At 45.5% G+C, this 27,626-nt stretch overlaps 1 protein-coding gene across 1 annotated transcript in view; it reads right to left on the minus strand.

Annotated features, from left to right (window-relative positions):
- The window catches only part of LOC138467576 (chitin synthase chs-2-like), a 282,914-nt gene that overhangs the window by 85,274 nt on the left and 170,014 nt on the right, over positions 1-27,626 (minus strand). The window contains exons 10-11 of the mRNA XM_069607709.1: positions 20,206-20,406; positions 14,779-15,063 (exon numbers count right to left, since the gene is read on the minus strand). Coding sequence (XP_069463810.1) covers positions 14,779-15,063; positions 20,206-20,406 — 486 coding nt within the window. The remainder of the gene's footprint in view (positions 1-14,778; positions 15,064-20,205; positions 20,407-27,626) is intronic.

A 27,626-nucleotide genomic window follows, 5' to 3' on the forward strand; every position in this document is an offset into this window, starting at 1 on the left:
AGACTCTGGCCGGCCTCATCCTACATGCGGACAAGTCTGAATTTGGCAAGAGTAAACTGAATTTTTTCAGATACGTGTTCAATGCGGAAGGACTATTACCTGACCCAGCCAAGGTGTCAGACATTAAGGAAGCCAAAGCCCCCACGTCAGCATCAGAAGTCAGGAGCTTCATGGGAATGGCTTCATACTGTGCCAGATTCATCCCAGACCTCGCCACCATTGCAGCATCTCTAAGAAGGCTGACCCAGAAAGAAGCACTGTGGGAATGGTCTGAACATCACCAGCACGCTTTTCAGAAAATCAAGGACTCCATATCAAGCACTACCAGGATGGCGTTCGACACAAACCACTCCACGGAACTGCTGGTGGAAGCTAGTCTGGTAGGACTAGGGGTGTGTTGACTCAAATTGACCAGGAGGGCACTGTGTACCCAGTCGCTTTTGCCAGTCGGGCACTCACTAAGGCTGAGCAAAATTACGCCCACATAGAGAAGGAGGCTTTAGTGCTACTTTGAAGGTGTGGCCATTTTGAAGTCTACTTCCTGGGCCAACCAGCAAAGATATTCACAGATCATAAGCCCCTGGTACCAATCTTCAAAGGCTCTGCCTCATATCCCCCAGCACGCCTAGAAAAGTGGATGCTGCAGCTGCAACCATTCAGTATCGAAGTGTAATACCGGGCCGGAGCGGACAACCCTGCAGACTATCTATTCCGCCACCCACGACCAGCCACCATCCAAGAGAAAGAACACGCCAAAGAAAGGGCAGACATATACATCATGTGGTAGCTGGCGCCCAGCCGAAGGCGATGACGGTATAAGAAATAGTAGATGAAACTGAGACGGATGCCTGCCCACAATGCACAAAATGCACCATTCAGTCCGGTGATTGGAAAAACGTCCTATTGGCAGTGGCACATTGCACTGCGATGGCACAGGAGAAGCAACAAGCCCAGAATCAGACATTAGATTACAGTGTCTGAAGAGGGAGTCATACTGAAAGGACACCAGATTGGTCTGCCAGAGGCGCTGGAGGAGATGGCCTTGTGGCTAGCACACAAAGGACACCAAGGCATCATAAAAACCCAGGCTTATCTCAAGTCCAGAGTGTGGCCGCCAGAAATACAGAATTGGTGGAGACCTGCGTGGCGTGCCACTCCTCAAGGAGACAAGTGGTGCCTGAACCCATTGCAAGTGCACTCAGAAGCAACACGAGGTGGGAATCAGTTAGTGTAGACTTCTGTACTACTGCCGGAGAGGGATACTTGTTTGTCCTAATGGACAAATTCAGCAGATACCCAGAAGTTGAGCACATCAAGTCCACTGACACACCATCAGTTATAACTGCCCTGGAAAAAGTATTTGCCGTACATGGCATTCCACTTAAGATAAAGAGTGACAATGGGCCCTATTTACCAGTCGCTAATTACAGCAGTTCTTGATCAGCCTTAACATAAAACACCAAAAGATCACCCTGTGTTGGCAACAAGCAAATGGGGACGCGGAAAGATTGATGTGGTCACTGAATAAGATTATAAGGATTGTGAAGGACCAACAACAACCGTGGCTGCCTGCTGTGTATTGGTTTCTCTGGTACCACAGGCGCAACCTGGACACCTCCACAAGAGTCAGTGTGGCCGCATTATTGTTTGGGGTACCTATTCAAGCTGAACTACTGCTACACCCGAGCTAGGTAGCCCCTGAACCCGACACACCGCTTATCGAAGAAACACGCGAAAAACGGAACAAGCAAGAGAGTCAGGCCCGTCGAGCACAGCACCGAGAACTCCAGGCTGGTGACATAGTGCTAGTCAAAAGCAGGACACCTCCAAAGAAAATTACCCTGTCCTATGAATCCTGTCCCTGGACAGTGCTCAACTTCGACCACAGCCTGGGGACCACCACCAGAGGGCATGAAGTGGTAATGCAGAATATATCCCACTTCCGCAAGTTACCCTCAACGTTCTGGAACTAACAGTCCATACATGAGCCAGAAAGGACCGAACCACTGAATTCACCTGGAGGACATCCCGGAACGAGAGACACCACATCCCTGAGAGGGGAGGCGCTAACACTGCCAGACCCCGGTGTCGAATGCAACAAAAGACGGAGTGAAGGAGACCCTCAGGGAAGAGTGAACACCAGGAATGGACTCCAGGAAAAGGCTCAACCATTGACCTGAGTACAAGGATACGTCCTACATAGGAAATATCGCCGAAGAGCCCAAGTACGCGAGACCCCGTCCATCATGTGATAAGACATACAGACACCCCAATGAGAGGGATGACATTTGTTTTCAAAAGATCCAAGTATGGGATGGGAGGAATGTTGTGTTGATAGACATCTTGAGTCACGTGAGCGAGGGGGAGTCCACCACATGTGACAGGGGAAACAGGATGTGGAAATAAAGAATGGAATGCCCAGAAGGAGTTTGCCGAGTGAAACCGACTCCTGGCTGGTCATGTATCATTTGTGCTCTGCATGATTGTGAGAACGAATGTGTATATCCACCATCCCGACCTCCATGCATGCATCCACAGGTCGTGGCACACAGCATCACACAAACTTGAAACTAAACAGAACGTGAATGTTTTGATGACAATGTTTTATACAGCGCCTTCAGCCAAAACAGTTCACTATAGTGTGCTTAACAAAAGAAGCATCAAGTCCACTTCCTCCTTAAAGGACAACAGGCCTATTGGCTGTCTAATCTGCAATGCACGGATTAATGGACGCACAGACTGCAACTCACTATACTGCGTTACTGTTAAAAGATGCCAGCCCATACGCTGGCTTCCCACACTCTGTTCATCGCTTCCCTGCTCTAGAGCTAGGTCCGGACTTTAAACAATAAAATAACTAAATAAATACGGTGTGATGCTGGCTTGTTGACCCTTTTCTCTGATTGCTGGGACAGTCCCTGGTGTGTTGTGCACAGGGCTCACTAACTGGGCTAGATGTTGCTCCTGCTCTAGGCAGGTTGGGTACACACAGCTGCATTCCCACTGCTTGCAAGGCGGCCACATCTCAGCTTCTCCACACCCTTATTATAGACTGTGCTCAGCTCATTCATAAGAGAACACTTGCTACCACGGTGCTGTCAAAGGAGGCACTTACATCATGCCAGGGACTACATGGAACAAAATCAAGGGGAATGGAAAATAATGGGGTGCACCAATGGGGAGCAACTATTGAACGATGACAAGCAAAGAGAGGTGTCAATAAGGAAAAGAAATGCTGATATATGTTCTTTGTTTTATGGAATCTGTGTATTCCGAATAAACGTATTGACTGACTGAAACGAATGAAAATAAGGAGAAATGCACACTCTTGCAAAAGAAGGAAGCAAGATGAATAAAAAAAGGAGGAAATAATGGAACTGATGTGAGAAGGGAAATGTGTGAATTAATAAAACAGGATTTCAGAAAATCGAAAGGGGAACAAGGGTTTGACGGTAAAATAATGAAGTGTAGAAATTGGAAAAATTGTGCAGCCAGTCCAACATGCATGAGCAACATTTTTGCACCGGTAGTATACCATTCTGGTATACCATTCTTAAGGAAGGGCCTGCAACTGTTTGTGTGAGATGAAATACGCCATGCTGCTTTTGCACCCATCCAATCCCAGTTGGGCATTGCATTATTTTGACGTGGCCATTTGCGCCTAAGAGTACTCCTTTTAGGGATGCATGCACATGTGGCATTTATAAAACACCTGTACACAAGTGTTTCTAGGCACTACAAGACAAGTAGGAGGAAGCAAGGGAGGACAAAATAAAGATCTTACTAGGCCTTGTGTCATTCAGCTCGTGCATCTGCGGTGAAGAGGGAAGGGGAGAAGTGCCAGGGTGGAGTGGAAGGGGGAAGTGCATTTAACTCACAAGTGCAGCCAGCGGGTGGCTCATAAGTGCAGACAGAATTGACTGTAGGGTTGCAGATACAGATCACAAGTGCTAGGGGACTCGCGAGGCAGTGTGAGGTGCAACGGGACATGTAGGAGCCTGGGCCTGAGTTCAGAGGGCGACTAGGTGACCAGCGCACGGAGCAGTCAGGTGCATCAGCAGGGGAGAGGAAGAGAGAAAGCGGAAGCGAAAAGAAAGGTCTTTAGCTGCTTCTGGAACCGGAGGTGGTTCTGCTCAAGTTTGAGAGAGGCAGGGAGGCTGTTCCAGAAGGAGGCCCCAGCCAAGGAGATAGATCTGCCCCCAACTCCCTGCTTGTAGAAGCGTCTGACCCTCAGAGAGTTGGAGGTGGATGAGCAGAGAGCTCGAGAAGGAACATGTTTTGGAAGAGAAAGTTGGAGGTAGTGCATTCCCAGGGCCCAAAAAGCCTTGTGGACGATGCAGCGGGTCTTGAAGTTGATCCTTGCAGCCACAGGGAGCCAGTAAAGAGATTTCAGAACTAGAGAGTGTAAAGGAGGTCCCAGACATGACCTGCACCCCAGCCCCTCATTTCGAGCTGCCAAGAGGGTACTCATCAAGTTTTGTGACGTATGAAGAGCAAATGAACCAACAGAGAGCTGCACTGGGACTGTGCCCAGTGTATATTAGAAGATCTGTACCTGTTGAAGCCCTCATAACCAGACAACCATGGGCAGCGCGGTAACCTATCAGACAGCCATACCAGCCACTGACACAAAATGAGGAATACCTACACACAGTCCACGAAGAGACCCCAAAAGCCATAATGGAAGGCCAGTGGAAATGACGAGGACTTGAACAGACGTGAAGGAGCGAAAGTGGCTATTAAAGACAAACATGACAGTGCAAGTAGCTACAAGAATAAAGGTAATGGACGCAGAGAAGAGAAATGTCAAAATGTAAGGAAAAGGGCGTCACGAGACAAGATGGAAGCAACCACCCTGATTAAATGTGTGTAAATAGGCTTGAAACGCAAGACGCTAAGAGATCGATACTGCTTGCAGATGCTTAGTAGAAGATAGAGCGGCAAGCGCCAACCACATATCTACCTCAATAAGGCACAGTATACAAGTGCGACTCCATTTTGTAAAAGCAGAAATATACCCAGGCGGCCAGAGGCCTGACAGACCAAGTTTTCAAAACCCAGCAAAGGCAGGAGAAGGAGCAGAATTGAAACTCAGCAAAGAGAGGTTCAGGCTTAGGAATTTGAGGTCAACCAGAGAAGGGGAGGAGAGCATGAGCTCACAGGACTCCAACTTCAGAGCATACCAGCCTGCACGTGCAAGGTCAAGACAAGAGAGACCAAAGGCAGGTGGCCGAGCCAAAGCAGAACTAAATACAATAAAAGCTAGAAACTGAAGCAGATTCATGGTGAACAGACACGTGACCAGCCAGGCGCGAAGAGGTACCACCGCCTGATGTCATCCAGAACCCAGGATGCCATAACTTTTCCTGATAAGAGACTACAGCTCCGAAGCCAAACCCAGCCAACTAATTGACACATAGCCCTAAGATACTGATTGATGGGAGAGAGGCAGGGTGAAACTTGGTACACAATGTCCTTGGGTGTCCATTCTGCATGCTGCTAATTAAAATGGGGATTTATGTCTAGGGGTGTAACCTGCCCAATCACAATGGACCGTGTAATCTAGGGTCCTATAGACATTGTAACCAATGAGACGTCGTACTCATAGTGATGTCAATCACGTGTGTTGTAGAGGGATGGGCGTAGACGCCCAACCGATAAGAGTTATCCAATCCGCATGCCCTATTATCATATACAGACATAGCACCTATACTTAAGTTACCTTTCCTGACCAATTATATTGCACAATGATTTTTTATAGAAAGTAGACGTCAATGATGACGAGAATCTGCTATAAAGGTTTCAGTTTGAATGAAAAACTTGGAAGTCGGAGCGAGACCGGTGATCGCACTTCAGCTGATTCCCATTTGTTTCCTTGTTTGATGTATGCATCATTAAACAGACTTCCCTTTGCCAAACTACTGAGTCCTCGTTATTGAGTTGTGTTGGAGTAAGTGAATCCTGCACCCCCTGTCCTCACATGGTGCAGCTATCTTGTCTTACAAGTCCTTGAGGGTGAGTGCTGACCAATGGGCCAGTCGCAATTTCCTCTCCTCAAGAACACTTGGTAGCGTGAGGATGGTTTTGGCCATAGATTATTGATAATCGATTGATATAGTTATAAGACACCCTTAGACCGACGGCACGAAGTAACTCTGGGCCTTCGGTTACATCACGAGTCCTTTCGCCATTCCGGCTGAGTAGGCTGAGAAGCTCCCCGTGGACAATGATAGTGAAATATTCCAAAAAATCTGCAGTGGGTCTGAAGGAACCCGCTTTTCCAAGCATAACCCTTCTCATTCCCACGGGCAGCGGATCGGACGAAAACCTTAAAAGCAGGAAGAGGAAGGGGCGGTGATCCTGAAGTTCCAGAAAAGATGCGATCGGTGAGTGAAACAACGAAACTCGTTACCTTGGCAAATGTCTCATAGGCCTTAGAGTAAGAAGGGGAAAGGTAAAGGAGGGTGGCGGAGAAAAAATTAAACAGCTAGAAGTAGAGAAGACTGTATATATATGGGGGGTAAAGACTCGAGCACCTGAAGTAAATTGTGTAAAAATATCAGGGGGGCACCTGAAATGAAAAACGTAAGGAATACCGGGGGGGCACCCGAGAGAAAACTGTAAAAATATCAGGGGGGCACCTGAAATTAAAAACGTAAGGAATACCGGGGGGACACCCGAGAGAAAACTGTAAAATTCGCCTTGTTCCTGCACTTTAAAGAGTGGTCAGAAGGAACGTGAACCCAGAGCCCACAGAGGGGGGACATTAGGCTACGATTACGTTTAAAGATGTAAGAATGGGGTTCGTTCAAATCCCATGACGGGGTAATAATTAGAAGGCAGGTATACGTATGACCAGCTGGTGTTTGTCTAAGTCTGTCAAGCGTCTGTCTTATATGTCCAGTGTATGTCAATTGTGAAACCACTGTACTGTTGATTAAGTGCTAAGCATTCTGGATTTATGCGATTCCATAATTGAGAGGGAATCGCCACTGAATTGATGAGTTTTGAGTAAACTGTTGATATAAAATTTTGGTGGGAAAAGATTGGATTAGAGCTTGCGTATTTGCTGCTTGCTCATACTAGTGGAAAGCTTAAAGAACTGTGTGAATATTGTTGGTGACAAAAGTAAGAATGGAGGAAGTTTCCCCACTTGCGCATTTATGTAAGCAGTTGCCCAAGCATGCAGCAAAGCTGAAGAAATATAGCCAGGAATGGGTTAACGGCACCACAAATAAGATGTATATGCCGTGGCCCAGAATGGGTCACTCTCTAAGGCTGTTTTACAGCACATGACCACCTTCTTACATGCCACTTATACCGGCAAGAAGCTCGAGAAACACCTTGCTGTTCTCGAGCTTTGGAAAATGTTTGAGGAAACAAAAGTGAAAGAACCACCCGGAGATTGGATATTAAATGTATGTACCGAGGGGGGTGAGACGCCGACCGCGCCACCGGCCCCGCCTGAGCCAATGATCGAAGGGAGTAAGTCAGAGGGACTTTACCCGCTGAGAGAGCTTAAGGCAGCCACAGGGTATAGCAACCCGGCATGTGAGTCACCTGCATTCAGTAGTGACGAGACGAAAGGGAAGGATCAGGAAATTGATTTGGACTCCACAGTCCCAAGGGGCAAGGAGAGGCGAGACGAGGGAAGTAAGGATCAGGCACAGACTAGTGCACCCCTCAATAGAGAGAAAGAGGGGAAGAAGCGGAAAGGAAATGATGAGTTGACATTCGCAAAGGACGAATGGTTAGGAGGACAGATATTATTGAAATTAGATGGAAAAGAAAGTGATGACGCAAGGCCGAGCGAACGGTCTGACGAGGCGCAAAGAAAGGAACAAGAGAAAGAAGAGGATATGAGAGACGAAAGGGCAAGAAAGAAGGATAGGTTGAGGCGAGAACAACTATATCGCGAAGAGCAAGGTATACCGCTCAGTTGCACGCAATATGCAGCCTACGAAAAATACAGGCAGAACATGCTAAAGTTAGAGGAAGAAAGGAGAGTGAACGAAAGAAAATTGAAGAAGCGAGAAGACGAGGAAAGCAGAAGGGCAAGGGAACATAGGAATGAACGGATAAGGGAAGTAGATAAGGCTAGAAAAGAAGCGAAGAAGAGAAAGGAAATAGATGAGGAAGCAGAACGCAAGCGTAGACAGAGGGCACGAGATCTAGAATATTTGCAACAGGAAGTTAAGAAACCCAATCCTGTTGTAGACTGGGAAGACATAGAAGAATTCTTCCCTGCAAGTGATGTGGTCCCAGGTACAAGTGGGACAAATATTGACGATGACTTCGACACCAGAAGCATCGGGGAGACGATTGATAAAATAAATGATGAGATGGGGCTGGAATTAATATCCCAAGGGGGAAGGGAGGATGAGCGCTTAGAGAGCACTCAGCTATATGACACGGAGGATGTAACTCGAAGTAGTGGGAGCAGGGGACTGTCCCTGGACAGGTTAGAGATTGGGCAGAAGAAGATGATGCAAGAAGTTGTGTAAACTGGGAATATTCAGAGTCTGACTCTGGGGAAACGGAGGAGGTGCCGCATGATGCTGGGAGACGGTGTAAAAAGCGGCTCCCAGGGGACCAAGAAGTACGATGGTCAGATGCTGGCAGGGCCACAAGTAGGACACCGAAATCTGCTGGACATTTCAGCCGACATGTAGAAACACCCCACGGTCAGAGGGGGGTGTCAGCACCTGCCTATGCGGATAGGTTAAGAGCATTGTCAGGTAGGCAGCAAGGCGATAATGCCACCCAGGCGAGAGACCGAGGAGGTATTGGGAAGGAAAAGGAGGATTGCGCATTCCAATTCCCACTGCTAGAAATGGGAGGAGCAAGACCGCAATATATTCCATGGCCACACATGGACCGAGAGAACCTTAAAAATAAGCTTCAATGCTGACATCGGGAGCCGGAAAGTGGATACATGAGTTAGAGAAAATGACGGGGGGCATCACCCTAGCCATAGGGGACATTAAGGGTCTCCTAATTGCTATACTTGGTGAAAGAGCAGACGACGTGTGGAAAAGGGCGGGCTACCCTAGAGTAACCATAACCAACACCTCCCATGTTGGAGCACCATTTAATAACTTTAGAGCAGCAGTGTGGAAAGCGCTGTGTGCGCTATATCCAGACACATCTGATATGGGAGCTATAATGACTCGAAAAATGAAAGAGTCAGAGGATCCATTGCTTTATATCCAAAATGTTCAGGACTCGTGGATACTTGAAACGCATGAATCTTGGACAAAATCACTCCCTGTATTCTATCACATATTGTGCCAAGGGTTACCAGAACCGGTACAAAAACAGCTCAAATAATTTGTAGGAATAGAAGCCAAACCGTGGCCCGAAATACAATTGACAATTGCACATTACTGTAGGCTGTTGCAAGAAAAGAATCGGAAGAAAGAGGTAACGCATAAGGAAGAGGAGGCGAAGCTGGTGCAAAGGAAGCTCTCAAAGTATGCTCTTGAGGGAGCCAAGCTAACAAGCCCAGCCGAATCGAGTGCACAACGTGCAATTAGCCCGCCGCAGACTAGTCAGGGTAACGCGGGATTCTACCCAAGAGGAAGGGGTTTTGGAGGAAGAGGTTGGCAGAGTAATCGAGGAGGCTTTAGAGGTAACCAAGGGGGTTTTCAGAATGTTCAAAGACCATGGGGTGCTATTATCGCCATTAGAGAAGGGTATCGAGTGACTGATGCAACCGATGATGATCTGTTCGAAGAACGCCCTTACCTAGAAGAGACAAGGGTGGAAGTGAGTCTCATATTTTGGGTCAAAATGATCAAACGAGAAGTGCCACAGAGAATGGTGTTGGCACTAGTACGCCCAGAATACTTTGATGACGACATGGCCCACGTGCCTGCCGCAGTATGGACTACAGGGCCCTATGATGTAGGTCTCCTGAAGGGGGCAGGTGAAGTAAAAATTAAATTGAAACTAGGAGCGATTTTCCTGCGGGCACTACAATTTCCCATGTCCAGAGAAGTGGATGAAGGGATCGCAAAAACAATCTCTGCCATGCTGGAGCAGGGCATCTTAGTGACGTCAGAATCACCTTGCAACACAGTGATTTATCCTGTCAAGAAATCGAAGGGAGGGTCCTGCTGTTTAATCCAGGATTTACGAGCTTTGAATGACATAGTCGAAGCCGAGTTCCCTCTAGTCCCTAACCCATCCACAATTCTCTTCAACATACCCACTGAGGCAAAATATTTCATGGTGATCGATTTGAAAAAAGCGTTTTTCTCGATTCCATTGCACTGTGACTCACAAGACCTGACGTTGTTTACTTTCAGACAAATGCGCCTGAAAAGTATGCGGTTGCCACAAGGGTATTGAGAGTCTCCATCCATTTTCAACAGAGTCCTGCAAATGGACCTAAGCAATATCGCGGTGGACGGTGTTGTTTTGCAGTATGTAGATGACATTCTGGCCTGCAGCATCACTGAAGAGCAATGCTGACATGACTCTGTCCAGCTATTGACAATACTGGCTGAGAAGGGGTACAAGGTTGACAAGGATAAGTTGCAGTACTGCCAACAGGAGGTGTTGTACATAGGGCAACTGATCTCACATGAGGGGAAGACGGTAACCCCAGAAAGGGCTGAAGCTATCATGAACATGCAAACGAGATCCATGACAAGGAAAGATGATGCATGACCAGTAAAATAAAGACAAGGGACTTTTGTGCAAAGTTGTGGCTTAAAATTGGACAGTTCCCCTGAGAAAAAAAAGGGGGATAAGGACATAAAAAACAAACATTCTGTGCATCGTAGTTGCAGGGTAAAGAGAAGCACATCAAAAAGCCACATAAACACTGTTAAACTGAACTTATAGAAATCACATCACACCCAAATAACACAAAGAATCAAGACTCTGATAGACTGCCAACAAAATATTTCCTGAGGGCGTAACACAGTATCTTGAAGTAACCAGTACCAGTAAGACTTTGTACACAAGAACTTATTGTGCAGCCCGGCAGAAGTCTCAAGTGGGATGTACTCACCTACTTTCAGCTTGTGCTCCTGACGTATCCGTCACTCATAGGGAGAAGAACAAGTGTCACTGAATACATTCAAGATCCAGAAAATAAGAAGGTAATCAGGCAACTGCTGACTGTCATCACAGAGGTCTTCGCCGAGTTGCCCGAGCACAGTGAACAAGAGACTAATGCTCCCACCTCAGGTGATCATTGATGAAATAACATACACATTATTCTTCCGCGTCATAGAGGAGTGCCCAGGACTTATCAGGAGGACCACAGATACACTAACCTTTATTAGAGACCCAAGAAACAATTACTTTCTCAATCAAGCCTGGTATAAGTTGAATTATGTAGTTGCAATCCATGCAGCAGGGAAATGTAAAAACTGTTCACATCAAAAGAAGGGATTGTGACCAGGACCAAATGTACCTGTCACCCGAGGACACCCGGTTGGCACACAACGTCTTATTTCGATTAGTCACAGACTACCCGGAAATGGTGGGGAGGCCTGAAGATGTTGTTGTCATCACCTTTCTCAGAGACCCGACCAACACCCCACACATGGGCACACTCCTCCAAGGCATCATGCTCCAAGTGGAGCTGTCCAATTTCCAGCGAGAATTCCTAAGGAGATTCCAGTGAGACCTTTCGCCGGGCGACAGATCGAGGAGATAAAGACTGTTCACACTGCAAGGAAAGCCTGAGATCTAGAGACTAGAAACCAAGAGCAAATGTCACTAACATCAGAAGACAGCAGATACGCATTCCGAGTCTTCTTCCACCTAATTGAAAACTTTCCAGAACTAGTGGGCAGACCCAGCAATATTGATGGGCCCACCTTTCTCAGTGATTCAGCAAATAATTCACAACTAAACAGGCTCTTGAGGGCTATTGCATCACAACTAAGAAGCAACTATGGACATCCACTGCTGAGGAGAGCTTTAGAAGGGGGAGATCCAAGATAAAGCTTTTATCATCCTCCGGCCCGGGACAGAGCAAGGAAACAAAGACACAGTTCTTCATGCTTCTAACGTAGGACAGATCGAGAAGAGCAGAAACAAGGATAACAACACCTTGTTCTTATGTCTCTTATTTTTTCTATTTTTCATCATCGTTCTGCAGTGGAATAAATGGGGGAAAGAGAGATTGTTCGTCAACTTGTCATCGAAAGACCAATTGAAAAGAACAGAGGCACGAACTTCACCGCCGTATTCTCCTTTTTCTTGTTTTTGTCTATTTTTTCATATGTTCACCTTTATTTTTACTTTTGTTTTTATTTTTATGACATTTTATTTTTGTGTGATTTTTAGGAATTCCATTTTTTCAGCCTTTTACAGTGAACAGGTTCCTTCATGTCCTCAAGGCCGAGGCAAAATGGAGAAGTGCCCTGGGACGGTGTTTGTTATAGAAATGCAGAATGAATGTAATGTGCTAAAAATGGTAGTCTAACCTTTTTCCATAATCTAGCAAACGAATCCATGTTGCGTACCCAAAGACTATCATCATCACCACCCGCAAGAGGGGGACACTCGAAAAGCACCCGACACTTTAGTAATAATAAACTTTGAATTGTCAGTTCGGAGCAAGCAGAAAATAAACAATTGACTATGGACACGATCGACATGGGGGCCCAGAACAGTAACATAGTTTTACCCACAGCGGAGGGACTCCCTCGTTTCCCTGTCTGTACATCCAGCAGGCAATGATCGCCTGGGCCCCACAAAAGCACCCAGACCTTATATAGTCATCCCTGTCCCAAGAAAAGCTGATGGTAAAGCAAACAAACTGAAATTGAACGTAATGAGTAGTGACAGTTACACAGTCGAGGTTATGAATGATGAGAAAAGCTGGAGACAGGGTCAGCTCGGAATGAATGATAACATAGCACTGTCCACGGCACGCACCCACACACCGAATGCACATAAACAAGAGCAAGTGTCAATGGCTACAAGGCCTCAATGAAGGCAGCAGAGAAGGAGAAACTGCCCGCCGAACATCCAATTTCAGAGAATAGTGGAGATAACCAAGTAAAGTTAATTGAAACGCCAAAGAAGGAGGAAATAGCAAAATTGCTCGAAAACACAGAAGTGGCTACAAAAGTACTCACAGAAAAGACACACATATTAATAGACTACTTGTACTAACAGACTGGGTACTTCCCCAAATCTTATTTCACTCAACATGTTGAAGTCTAAATATGTGGAAAAAATCAAATTCTGTACTTAGCTTACATCGACTTTAAAGCTGCATTCGACTCCATTGATCGGTCCATCCTTTTTCACAAACTAATGCACCATAAATGCCCTACTTCTCTTCTGTCTTTAATGATGCTTCTTCACACTCACACTACCATTCAAGTGCGTCTTTCCATGGCCGGTGCTCTTTCATCCTTCATCAAAATGACCCGGGGCCTTAAGCAAGGTTGTATTTTAGCCTCCTCTATCTTCAATTTTTTCATATTTGACCTTGGCATCTGCCTACGAGCTACCATGAGTGATTCTCCGAAACTTGGCACTCATGTTATAAGCTACCTGGCATATGCAGATGATTTAATTCTTGTCTCCCAGACTTCCTCTGGATTACAAAAGCTCTTGAACACCTTAGCTACATATGTAAACACCAATAATCTCATTATCAACACCCAAAAAACCCAAATTATGATTTGCAAACCTCATTGCAAAACTAAAGTAAAGCAATGTGGTTGGCATTTGCATAATGATTTATTAACGCAAGTGGATGTATATAAATATCTGGGCGTATTCATACAGGCCTCCGCTTCCACTCAGGATCAGGAAGCTGAGATACTTTCTAAACTCTGCATGCTTATTTCTCAGGCCAAGATGTTGAAAAAGAAATGTGGGAAATTTACGTTGAAACATGTACTACTTTTCTACAAACAGAAAGTAATTCCCTCTGTAACCTATGGCCTTGATACGATGCCTCCAAAAAAACCTCAATGGTGGCAAACTATAGAAGCAAGTTTTTGGAGACAATTATTGCAATTGCCGAATAGTACATGAATAGCCGCTAATAGCGGGCCTGTTATTTGCTCCCTGGCCCCTTAGCGGCTCCCGCTAAGGGCGGCTGGTAAAACCAGCCGCCCTTAGAGGGACCCGCTCAGGGACCTCGGAATGCAGCGGTAGAGGGTTAACGGCACTGGCATCGTTACCGGTGCTGTTAACCCCCTACCGCCAGGGTCAGAATGAGGCCCAAAGACAATTTTCTGGAGCAAAGATAATGTTTTTGAGCTCATTTGCATACTCGCAGCCTATAGCTCAGTGCATCTGAACAAATGGTGAACTTCCAGGCATGTCTGCTGGTTAGTGATGGAACATTTGTGGCTCACCTCTAATGGACTATTCTACAACCATGTAATGCGAAGTCCTGAAATAACTATTTGTAGTCACTTGCACACATCAGAATCCATGTACGGCTGTTAAATACAATATATGTGTGCTGCCTGTGGTCCTTTGCAAAACATTAATTTCGAACTATGCAGCTTGATTAATTACCTTTTGTGCACAGTAAAGCCCCAGTGCAAAATGAGTATTATATCATAGTATTTTATGTCATTTTATGGACTCAAAGAAGAAGGACAGACACTGTTTTAAAGAACCATTATTCAGAAAGCATTGGAAAAAGAACAGCAATAGTGAAGAAATCTGAAAAAAATATGATTCCACCTGTCCAGACCCATACCCAGACTGCAAGTAGAACCACATCGTTCATGCAGGAGATGGGCGTGTGTTGTGAATAATAGATACACTGTTTGACTGTACCTGCAATCATCAAGCATACAGTGGCCGGGCTTATAATGGAAGATGCCATTATGAATATCTGGTACACGATGAAGGGGGAAGAGATGGAAGCGTTCTTCTTCGCTGTGTCCATTCCGTTGTGTAGGAGGTCCAGTGTGTTCGCCAACGTAGAAGGCCCCCAGCGACGACGCTGATTGTAAAACTCTTGGAACTCCTGAGGTGCATTGGTGTAGGCATCAGACGCAGCATTGAACTCCACCCTCCAGCCTTGCCGTAACAGCAGGGTGCAGAGCCAGCGATCTTCACCTGTGAACATTGTCAAGTGTGTGTCATAAGAAGTGTGATGGTGCGGCCCGGGCACACTTCATGAGGAGCACGGTCATGACAAAGAGCAAATATAACTTGTTCAGTCCAATTACAAAGCAAGATGTCTTGTAGTTGCAAAATCAATACAGCATTGATTCAAAATCAGTCCCAATACTAGTGCTTCAATTCCAAAAACAACAGTTGTGAACTAGGAATACAGTGGTAACCTCCGCATTTGTGGTGGGTGGGTGGCTTCATTGGTAATGGCTCGCCAGCTAGAGCCATGCTATGCCCAAGTCGTTGGGTCTTGTTCCATCACATACTTTTTCTATGGATATGATATAATATGATATATGTATATGATGTATAGATTAATGTTAAATTGCACATGCCTCCTGTGTCCCTCTTGCATAAAGAGGCTGCCTTGTATGCTAATGAGTTGTTCTCCTGCTGGCCAGGAGATGCAGCAGATCCAGGGAAGGGCCGTGGTGGGTGGAGCAGCAGTCAGCAGGACCGGCCACCCCCTGTTGTTCCGACATTGTCTGGTGAAGCCCTGGTAGAAGTTATGCTATTCAAGGGTTGAAGGCCAAAAAGGAGTTATAGGGATACGCCTGGGGCAAGGTGGTGCAGCGGGAGGTACACAGGAGTCACACCTGCTTTAAGATATATCCTTTCATTCAAGTTGCATCATGTATGTCTCTGCATAAGGAGTATGTAATGCAACAGGACCAGCAGCTTCCCCCCACCCACGGCGGCTATGCTCCAACTGTCAACAGTGGAAGCGTAATGCCAGAATACTTCATCAGTGACCTCATACATACCAATGACATCACACTGGCCTGCACACACACAGGGTGGTAGCAAGCTGGTTGACAAAGCTGCCACAACCTTAAATGTCCAGGGAATGTTAAACCACTGAGAGAGCATTAAGAGGTTTGGTTATGGGGAAATGTGTGAAGTCAGTGGGTGGAATGTGGTGGTAATTAGATGACTCGCCACTGAGGATGTGCTGGGGCATTCTGGCATTGCCCTCAGTAGGAGAGAGCTCTTGTAAGTCGACTCATTATCAATGGGTTCAAATTTGGGTGTTTTCACTGAAGCTTGCACTGTTTTTTGAATAAGGATGTTGGGTCTAGGAAGGGAGATTTGAGGTGCTGTTTGGCTGTATCTCTGTCTCTATGTTGATTACTCTCTTACCAATCTGCTTTTTGAGAACTGTCTCTGGTGTGGGATTAACACTTGTGATAAATAGTTTCCATCTGCTTAATCAGTTCGGTTAATAAGTTCTTATTGGGACATTGCCAATTAGGATTCTGGAGCAATGCGGCAATTCACGTATGGAGAAGTTGATATCACGAGGTGCCATTGACGTTTTGGAAATCTTGAATTTTGGGTGATTGTCTTTCTCCAACTTGCCATTTTGTCTATTTAGAGTAGTAGGTTAGTTATTAGGTTCCTGGCCCTGCTTTTGTAGGCATAGTCTGCCATCTGAGAAGAGTATCATTTGGGACAGTGGATCATTTTCCACGTCTATTTCGTACAGAAACTCTCAAACTGTATTACCTACTTGTGCCCTTTGAATGTATTGATCAATAAAAGATAAAAGGTGAAATGTGTTGGATTATAATAGCAGACTATTTACATAGCAAACACAACGTACTGCGTTGTCTCTATGCCCCAAGAGGTGTCATCAGTAAGCCCTCAGTCATACCCATTTTATTTATCTGACTCAAGTTGAAGAAAGCCTGAATCAGTGCTGCCGGAATTCAAACAGATGACAAGCACGTTTATGGGTGGTTGCTCAGTTTGATGAGCTGGTTTGGGTCTTTTGACCTAAAACATTTGACCTAATCACATTTGATCACATCCCCTGCAATCCCACCCCCAATTCCCCTCAACCTAATCTATAACCTTAAGCACCCCCTTAGGTCAAATGTTTTTAGGTCAATTATGCTAATACCCGATGAGCTAGGTGCTTGAGAGCAGAAGTGACCTAGTGCAGAGCTTAAAAGTGTCAAAGTATCAGGAGGAGGAGCTTATCATCGGTCCCGCGTGGGAGTGGCTGTGCCGATTGGCTACAGGCTGGGCAAACGCAATTAGTGGGAGGAACATACGAGATGACAAGATGAAAAGAAGAGTGGAACAGTGGCTGATAAAAGTCGATGGGAAAGAATAATCGAAAGAAAGCAAAGAAGCGGAAGGTTAATAGTCAAGTGAAAGAGCAAAATGATTGTGCAATACTAATAATAAAATGTGCCCTATTCTATTCCGTTTATCCACATTATTTATAAGAAATAACAAAGCCGTTGGTTGATTCTTACAGGATACATAATGACCTATGGGTGACATTTGCAATATCGCTAGCAGTGACAACAATGCTATTTCATCAACCATCTATGCTTCTGGTGAACCCACTGCATTCCTCAAAACCACCTACAAATTACCTCTGACCAACGAGACTGCAAGGAGTTCTGACGGGTTCAAAGCTATTCCAACAATCGCAACCCAAGAGGTGAGCTTGCCATTTTGAGCGAGAAGTCTCTTACGGCCGTGTGGTGTGACCACATTCCAGAAGATTTCTATGGATGCACACCTTATGTTATGGGGGCTTCTCAATGTTATGTGTTTCATTGTAATTGTCAGCACAGGTACCATCAGCCCCATCTATAAAAAAAAGGGCCCGTAGATGATGCTGCAAATCAAAGGCCCCTCTCTCTTATTGATGAAGGATGGAACATCTTCTGCAGGAAAAATCTTCCTAGAGTTTAGATTTGAGATATTACAGGGATAATAATTCTAAATGTGCAGGGATTTGAACAACGCCTAAGGTCCCTTCCGTTCCTGAGGAAATACATTCATCTGGAATAAAGGGAAGCATATCTGAGTTTTCTTGATCTAAAAGCCACCTTTCTATTCTGTTTTAGGTGAACTGTTATAGGCTTTGTTGTGCAAATCTGGAATGTGATCAAGAGTTTTTGGCATTCCAGGTGATACGTGATGAACCTACTCTTGGGCGTATGAGGTTTGGCTCCAATGGAGAGACCATTGCAGAATTTTCAATGCAGAAAACGGGGCTATGAAGGTATGTGTATAAACTCCTTTTAAATTTTTTTTTATCACTTCCAGAATTGTCTGTTACACGCGGGTTCTGATGCTCTGTGATGACTCTAGTGGCTTAGTAGTGTTATAGGACTATACAGTCATACTTTCTTGGACTGGGTATGGGCTAATCTCCTTATTGTCATTCATTTCAGGTTACTGTAAAGAAAAACAACTGGCCATGAATGCAGGTAGAATGAATAATGTGTTTGGGATGGTCTTGAGGGGCTGCTGAAGGCTGATGATGCTGTTTCCAAAGACCACTATTGGGAGATTGTATTGGGGAAACCTTTGTCTTCAGTAGATTCTATGCCTAAACCTATGCTATATTTTGCAAATAAGGTTGATTCAGCATTGGAACCTCGAGCAAACACAGAATACTCAGATGCATTTGTTGTACATTAAGTTTTGGTTGCACATGCTGTCTCTCAGGGGTCCCTCATAGTGATGCAGAAGAGACTTGAAGACGTTTGCGCCACATGTATTTGTTGTAGTAGTTTGTGTGTCACTGTTGCCCATTTTTGTTGATCTGCTCCTAATACGCTTACCCTAGAGCCTATTGGCTAAAATATGGGTGTAAAGGTTGGGATTAGATGCTTGGGGATCTGGTTTGGGCAAAGAGCACAGCCCTTTCAAAGAGGGTATCTGTAATGACCAATTTAATCTGTCAAATTTGGAGGATCAGATAAAAAATAATGGGACATGGCCAAGCCTCTGTGCAGTAATCAATCCCTGTCCACTTCATTTCATGTTTTATGTGGACTGCACAGTAATCTTCTTCCCCTTTGTAATGAGCGGTGACCTGTAGGGATTAACCCCCTTTCCAATGTTAAAGCAAATGCTTTAAAGTAAATGTGATCTCTATGAAGTAATATTTTTCATTGCATCTTCTGTGCTTTTTGTGTGGTATGTGTAGTGTACCTATTTATTCATTGTATTATTTTTGGTTCTAATTCTTTGATGAAATGATTGGATAATATCACACGTGTAATGGCCTATGTTATTGATGCATGTAATAATGATGATCATTATTTTTAAGAACCCATTATTTTGAGTTCCATTTGGGTGTTTTTTGCACTTACATTTTTCTCAGAACATTCTGAAATTGGGGGATTTTATTTCACTCCACCTAATTTCTGGATCCAGCCATAGACTACAGGTGAATCAGGGTGGGCATAGTGAGGTGACCAAGTCCCCTGTTACAGCCCCTAACACTGGCCTTTTTGCGCTATAACGCCTGCCGTCAACACTTAAACTCCACAGACTGTGTCCACAATGATTCTGTTGAAATTGATGCGATCATCTAAAAAGATTGTCAAGAAAGGGAGATTTCTGGTGTTAGGGTATTTCTGTGCATTAAGCTTTATGATCTGACTATCCCCACCACTTCTTCTTGCACTTTTTACACCACAAGTACTGGGGTTTATTGCCACATTACCCGTAGTATTTGTGGATCCTTTGCCAATTGCCTGCTACAACACTTTAAGACGCAATGGGTGATTGTTGCGTGAGAGAAAAATGTAATGTGCAGCATCGAAAGATGTACATAAGAAGAAGGTTAATTCTCCAGGCAGAAATCAAATGGAATTCATGCTCTAGCTCAACCTTTTTACTCCATTGAATAGCAAGGTTTTCCACCATGTGGGATTGTTGCATCGCAATTCCCTGTATACGTGAACATCTGCAGTATCTTTATCATGGACCACAAAAGGCTGAGTAAAATGGAAACACGCAACTGACATGCAGGGTTTTGTTTGCCAAAGCTTACTTTGTGGTGTAATTAATCACAGCGTCCTCCCAAACTTTTCTATCCAGTTCCTAGTGCTGATTTTGCAGATTTTGTGCATTGGTAATTTTTTGGACACACCTTTAGTGAGTTAAATAGATGCAAAATGTCCTGCATTACACATGTTAAGCACATGAAAGGTAAGCATAGAGGTTAAATCAGGAGGCTTTAGTGCAGGAATTGAAGGGATCATATGACAACATAACATGAAAACTGCCTCTATTTTGAGCAAGAGAGCCATCCAAAGCCATCTCTACCTTGATCGTACTGAATGAAGTGGGCGGCCTCAGTTGCCTTCTTGGTGTACATTTTCAAGACATTGTCGTCCATCAGCGCTGACGCCCTGAACAAGCTGAAGCACCCGGGGCTGCAGAGGACACACCCCAGCACATGCTCCGAAGATTTCTGCAGCCAATGGGCCAGGGCATATTCAAATTTCTGGTACCAGACCATGGGACCTAGAGAGAGATGGTAGTTAGCATGTTTAAATGTAATAGCTAATATAACAACAATACACCACCACTCCCACTACTACTACTACTACTACTACTACTACTACTACTAATAATAATAGTAATAATAATAATAATAATAATAATAATAATAATATAATAATATCAGTACGAATTGTGGAATGCTAACGAAACCTAATACGGCTGTTAAGTCTCTAGTGGTCTCTAAACCTTTGGGACCATATTACAGAAACTTTGCACTGGTCCAAGTACAATTAGCATTAAGGCAGACAGGAAGAAGGATTTTTCAGTGCATTTTTGCACCATGGTAAATTACATACCCATGGTAGTACTAGCACAAGCATTGCCTAGGTGAATCTATTTTCATCTGTTTTTCTTATTTATTGTTCTTTCTTAATGAATAACACAGGTGGTTCTTTTGGCCTTCATCTCTGCGTGCTTCGATAATAATTATGTATGTACATAGGAAGGCCTAGTCGTGTCATAGACACTGATTACACACCTAAGATATGAGATTACATCTAATATCATTGTGAAATCTTTCTGATAACAATGACAAATTGGGGTTCATTACGAGGTTGGCGGTAAAACACACCGGTAGGCAGCGGTTTACCGGCAACCCTGTAACACCCTCACCACTGCCTGATATCCCGGTGCCACTGAGATATCAAATACGGCGGCGGTAAGGACCAGCACCATTGCTAACGGTGCCGGTGCTTCAGTGGGGGACATGCCGGTACGGGCTTCACAACCTGGCAGGTCTGGCCTGCCCGGGGATCCGTGGCCCCTACCGGCATTCTCATAGGATGGCGGTCCGGACAGGGTGCTGGTACGTTGCAACCGGCATCCTCATTTCCAGACTGCCATTCTTAGAATTAGGGCCATTGCCTTTGAATGCTGTAAACTTTGGTTTTGACTGACGCTCGCAACCTCAATCTAGCCAGCCACTGGGCTTACGAGGGGACCAGAGGTATTATCGTGATGCATCACTCTTTCCCCATTGCACCCTTAAATGCATTTAAAGTGTATGGGAGTGTCTGTCGGCTGGGGCACTTGCCGATGCCATCAGTTTTTGCATCCCATGACATCTGCGTTCTCCCACAGCCCGATTTAAGATAGTAGAGAAGCATGCAGAGGTATGCTGTTTTGAAGTTGCAGAATGTGATAATATTATTACTCCATACACTTATTAAAAGATATTTGAAATTAAAGTTAAAAGTAAGGTAATCTCTCACCACCATCTTCTATCTCACCGGGCAAAAAAAATAGTTGGGAGCCCTAGTGTCCTCAAGTCTTTCTTCTCCTCAAACACCAGCAACTTCTATGATCCTGCTGCATATCATCGAGGTTAACACATTATATTACTATTTTCTTTATGCTCCACTTTCAGGGACGTCATTTCACCAAAATACCAGGTGTAGGGGAAGTGACATCACATGACCCTTGAACTCTGATGACATCACAGGAAGCAATGTCATTTGACCCAATCCGAAGTGACATCACGGGAAGCGATGGAACACAACCTTTCACCCCTTGACAAAACAGGAAGTGGCATCACATGGCATTGTTCCTAAGTACATATGGTTATGATATCACTGTCATGTAATATACAATTCATACAAGAATGGATCACCATATGTATCGTTAATATCAGTGTGTATAGGGCCATATTACCAAATTACCGTGAATGCAAGCAGACGCCAACGGACAAATGATAATGACGTGTTATTATGTAGCACTTACACTTAAGCGCTTTATATAGAACAAATATACATACAATATCACCCAAACTGTGTTGGTACTCATTTATCAACCACAAAAGGATGAAATTCTGAGTTGGCCTTGCTGGGATTCGAACCTGCAAACTACACATCACACACACATCGCAGCAGCAAGTGTTCAACCCACTGATCTAACTTACTGGCTATAGCTATTTTACTGGCTATAGTAAAATTATCAATTACATGTCTGATTGTTCTCAAAGTCAGAAAGCAAATTACACTGAGTAGTGGAGATAGGAAAGATAGACACATTACAACAAAGCATTAATTGTGGCACAATGAAATCAAGAGGCACTTTATGTGCTAGGGTCAAACATTTCTACACTATACACAAGCTTTTAGGCACAAGGATTTTGTCAAGTAATTGAGGACACACCGAGATGGAATGTCTTGTGATGATAGAAAGGGAGACTACACTGGTAGCAAGGGAGACCCCATGGTGTGACTCCCAAATGACGTCCCTATCCTCCTGTGTTTTTTTCGGATCAGCCCACATGTGAACATTTCATCCCTGTTAAAAGAGAACCACATCACTCCTCAGCAATTAACTACAACGCACAGAAGTATGACTATTGCATCTTTACAACACTGAAAAGCATGACACTGTGAGATTTTTTGCATATGATATAATGTAATGAATAGCCTCAGTTCTACCACAATCCAGTACATTCTGATATTTTCCTGTACCAGTATTTTGGCATTGGAAGCACATGGGAATGCTGTAGCCACCTATTCAATGCCTAGAGTTCTAACATACTTTTTGGAGGAAAGGGAAGAAACATCCTCTCAGAGTTTGCCCTCGTGGAATCTGAAGATGGACAGATCCAATGGATTGCAAAATGTAATACCTCCCTGCATGCCGTGCAGAGCATTGAGGTGATTGGCCACAGGCTCACTGGGTAAATTAAACACTACTCAGCAGCTCGGGACAGTGCACCGCTGCCTCCTGTGCAGGGCACACTCCCCGGATGTGCCAGTGTCACATTATCAACCCACCCTGAACAGGGGAGAGGATTACATGTTCCCTTTCACAATTCTGCACTCTGGTAGAAAGAACCTTACAAAAGATCTTGCCTGTGGATCCAAGGAGCGAAATAGGCCTGTAATTTACTAGACCAAGTCTATTATACCCCTTTTGAAAAGGAGGTATGACTTTTAATAGTTTTCTGGATAAGGGAATCACACCAGTAGTTATCATTGATTTACACCATGCAGATAGCGTCCTGACATACCGATTGTCAGTAGTGAGATCAAAGCTCTTCCCTCATCCCAATCTTCCCTTAATGGACTACTGGAAATGGTAAAAAAGTTATTCTGCCATTTCTGCTTTGAGGTCATTGAGGTTGACATCTACCCCTTTGTGCTCCACGTTACCAAGAAACAACATGTCCTAGACTCCTTGCTCTCTGCGATATCATTCAGGTCTTCCCAAGATTAGTCTACAGCTTGCTTATTTGTAGGCTTTGCAATAGGCATTTACACTGTTTCCTCAATAAGCGCAGAATACACTACAAATCAATTCCTTCTATTCTCCACCTCCTAATTCCCTTTCAAAGTTTACTCTTAATTTGCTCTGCACTATTTATCCTTCCAATGATACATTAGCCTGCTTCAGGAACCTGGATATCTTAATGACTATGGGCCTCATTCCGAGTCTGGCGCTAACCAATGGCGCTATTAGCGCCTTGGTCGGCGCCGGACCCGTACCGGCACCGCCCTGGTGGAATGGGAAATTACCGCCCTATTCCGAGTTGACCAGGGCGGTAATTTCCCATTCCCCAGGGCTCTTCCCCATTCCCAAATGAGCCCCCATAGGGCTCAATGGGAATGGGGAAATTGCAAATAACGGTGACCGTACGTTACGGTCACCGTTATTGGCTTAAAAGCCCCCTTGCGCCCTCGTTCCTAACGCCTGCTAAAAGCAGGCGTTAAGGACGAGGGCGCAAAGGGAACTCGGAATGTGGCGGTAAGGGATTACCGGCACCGGTCTCGTTAAACGGTGACCGGTATCCCTTACGCCCATACTCGGAATGAGGCCCTATGTCATCAAATCCCGAAGCCTTGTCACTATTTTCTGCATCACTTTCGTTGTTATATACAACCCCTCTTCAAATGACAGAACAATTTCTAAACCTGGTAAAATAGCTTGAAACAAAGTTGGTAAAAAATTAGGTAGACCACGTTACACTCCTTTCATGAAACACTTATTATATGCCATAAAAGCACCTCACCAGTGGGCATCATATACTTTCCATGCTTGATAATCTGATTACATTTGCAAGGTACCTTACCATGATCACTCTCTTTCCAAATATAAAGGAATAGAATCCTCAACTAGGCCTTTAGAAAATGATATTCTATCTTGGACAACCCCTCGTGCGGAAACAAAAGTAACCAGTACTAGAGTATCTTTGAGGATCATCCATTGAAACCTCAGACACCTAGGGCCCAATTCATGGAATCAAGCGCAGAAGGAATGCAAACGCTGCTCGCCGGGAAGGAGCGTGTGCCATGCGTGCACCCACCGTGACTCAAACCATCAATTGCGCGGCATGTGTATTTATGGATTTTATGAGGCATCAGTAGCCGTGGCACAATGAACACCAAGCAGTGCCAGTAATGCCCACGTGCGCCGGAAAAAGGCAGTGAAATGCCAAATACAGCGCAAGGCCCTGCGCCATCTGTGGACCAGCACACAGCCCTCACATCACAATCGCGTGAAAAATCTGCATGTACCTCGGATGCACCAGCCAAATCGCATGGAAAGGCCATCGTGTAGCCCGTCTGCACCCCAGCGTAATCGCGTTTCCCCCACACCTGTGATGGCAACCTGCAGGCAGGCCCCGCCTCATGAACCCCCCACACCTGTGATGGCAACCTGCAGGCAGGCCCCGCCTCATGCCCCCCCAAACCTGTGACGGCAACCTGCAGGCAGGCCCCGTCTCATGACCCCCCCAACACCTGTGACAGAAACCTGTAGACAGGCCCCACATCATGGGACACCCCTACCCCACAACACAATGTGGACCGATAGACATAAATGCAGCAGATGTGAAATGAAATGCCATCACATGTTGCACACTCCAAGTGCACCTTGACACCCATCCATTGGTCATGCAAACCACAACATGCCACATGCCATTGGAAGTCAAACATTACACATGCATGCATGTGTGCATACACATGAACAACATAGGCCAGCATCATGGACACAGAACAGAGTAAGCAAGAGTGAAACTTGCGCTAAACCATCGAGACCAGACACCACTTTTTTTCACTGAAAAAATATATATTAAAAACAGTATCTAAGTCATACTCAATGAAATTAAAATTTAAAACAGCATGAAATTAATCAATACATAAAAGATTGCCAAAAAGAAAAAAAAACATTGGATGTTAACAAAATAAAACTGAAATCAAAGATGTGGTCCATGTCCACAAATGTAGGTCCAAATGAAAACACAAATGAAAAGAAAACCATTCCTTCATGGTGAACAGAAAATTAACTGTGAGAAAGATAACTATGTACAAACAACCAGGGTCCATTGTCCTAAACCATGTCCAAAAACCTGAAGAATAAAATTAACAAAGAACTATGTACAAAAAGTGGTGCAAAGTCCAATAACTCCAAATAAAAGACAAAAATAAATGAAACCTACACCTAAGGATATATGTACAATGGCAGTGGGCTAGTTCTTCGACTCACCATGTCCCCTCAAAGTCTCGGCCAGGGCATCATCGAACACTGCATCCACTTCCCCTAGGCGGGCTACAGCTATCCCCTCGAGGGCTTGCAGGGACTCCAACATGCTACTCCGAAAGTTCCTGCATGTCTCCTCAAGGACCTCGGCCCGCCTCTCTGCCTGACGCAGTGTATTCTCCACCCTGGCCAAGGTGAATATAGCCTCCCGTGCCAGCTACCACTCTGCTCCAATCTGCTGGCCAAAACGCTCCAACACGGAAGATATCCTTGTTGTAACGTTCACGTTTGCCCCCTGCCCGATGGCTGATACCTGCCTTATTTCCATTGGAAGACCCAAGTCCTGTCACCTCCTACGCTGATCCTGCTGCTGCCGAGTAGCCCGGTGCTTGCGCCACAAAGACAGCGCTGTGATGATGACAACCCCCGGGGCTGTCGTGCATGTTCCCAGCTGCTTGGTGCCTGCTCTTCCTCCATTGCCACCTGTCCTGTCGCCGGCTGGATCTCTGTGGTGACCACCTCTGCTGATCCTCCTTCGACTCCCGACTCTGTCAGGGATGTAGTCTCCAACAGACTGGCCACTGGGGGTTAGGACAGGTGCACAGGGGGCCCTGGTGGTATCTGGGCCGGAAGACGGCAGGGAGGACAACTGGCACACAGAGGAGGAAGACGAGGAGGGGGATCACAGCAGTAACCAAAGTGTGACCAGGAACTGAGCTAGCCAGTTAATGCGGCGACAGACCTCATTGTGATGATGTGCAAGGCCCCAATTGGAAGTCTGCACGTCATCATGAATGTTGCTTGTATGCCTCATGATAACGGCTAACGACGGTTCCACCCTGTCACGAATTGCTTTATCCGCAGGTATTGGTGTTTCCGTTTGCGTGGAAACATCCGTCACCTGCGGATGGGTCCGGCCTGAGGCATGTTTGCAGGTGCATACTGATGCAGTCGCAGTCGCAGGGGCAGGAATTAGTACAGGCACCTCCACGGCAACCTGCACTGCCTCCGGCCCCTGAGTCGCCCTGCACCAGTCACACCTACATCATCACCCCCGTCGGGCCAAATGTACTGGGCTGATGTGGCCTCCTCCTCTCCCTCCCCCTGCCAGCCTGGATGCTTCCCCACTGTCTTCCGCAGTGTCTTGCCCCTGTGTGGGCTCACCTGTCCCTCCCACTGCCGAGGAGCCCACAACCAATGCCTCCCCTCAGCAGCTGCGGCTGTTGTCAAGGACGCGGCACCAGTCTCCTCACTCCCAGGAGATGACAGTACCTGGGAGGATGACTGGGCCCTGCATCTGTACCTGGTGGAGGCATCCCTGCTGCCGTGCTCCACAGTGCCTTCTCCGCCCTCTTCTCCCATTGTCGCTGTGGATAGGGAAACATAGAAAACAAACATCAGGCTACTGAACATATGTGTGTTTGTCACAATGCAAATGTACATCAGTGGCACTGTCAAAGGTCACAACCATCATCACCGTCCACTACATACAGGGAAGTGCTATTCACACACTTGCACAATCATGTCTATCATTCACAACAGACATTCACATCCTTGGACAAGCCACTGCCAGCAATTCAAAATTGTGCATTCAACTCACACGCTTCATGGGACATACACATTTCAGTCACACATATCACCTGACAGTCATGAATCAGGCCATGGAGCTATCACGTCAAAGTGCACGCGAGGTCAAATTGGCAGAGTGACGCTATCACACAATC

The sequence above is a fragment of the Ambystoma mexicanum genome, chromosome 4q (assembly GCF_040938575.1).
Source record: "Ambystoma mexicanum isolate Mex_15411 chromosome 4q, UKY_AmexF1_1, whole genome shotgun sequence".
NCBI classification, from domain to species: domain Eukaryota; kingdom Metazoa; phylum Chordata; class Amphibia; order Caudata; family Ambystomatidae; genus Ambystoma; species Ambystoma mexicanum.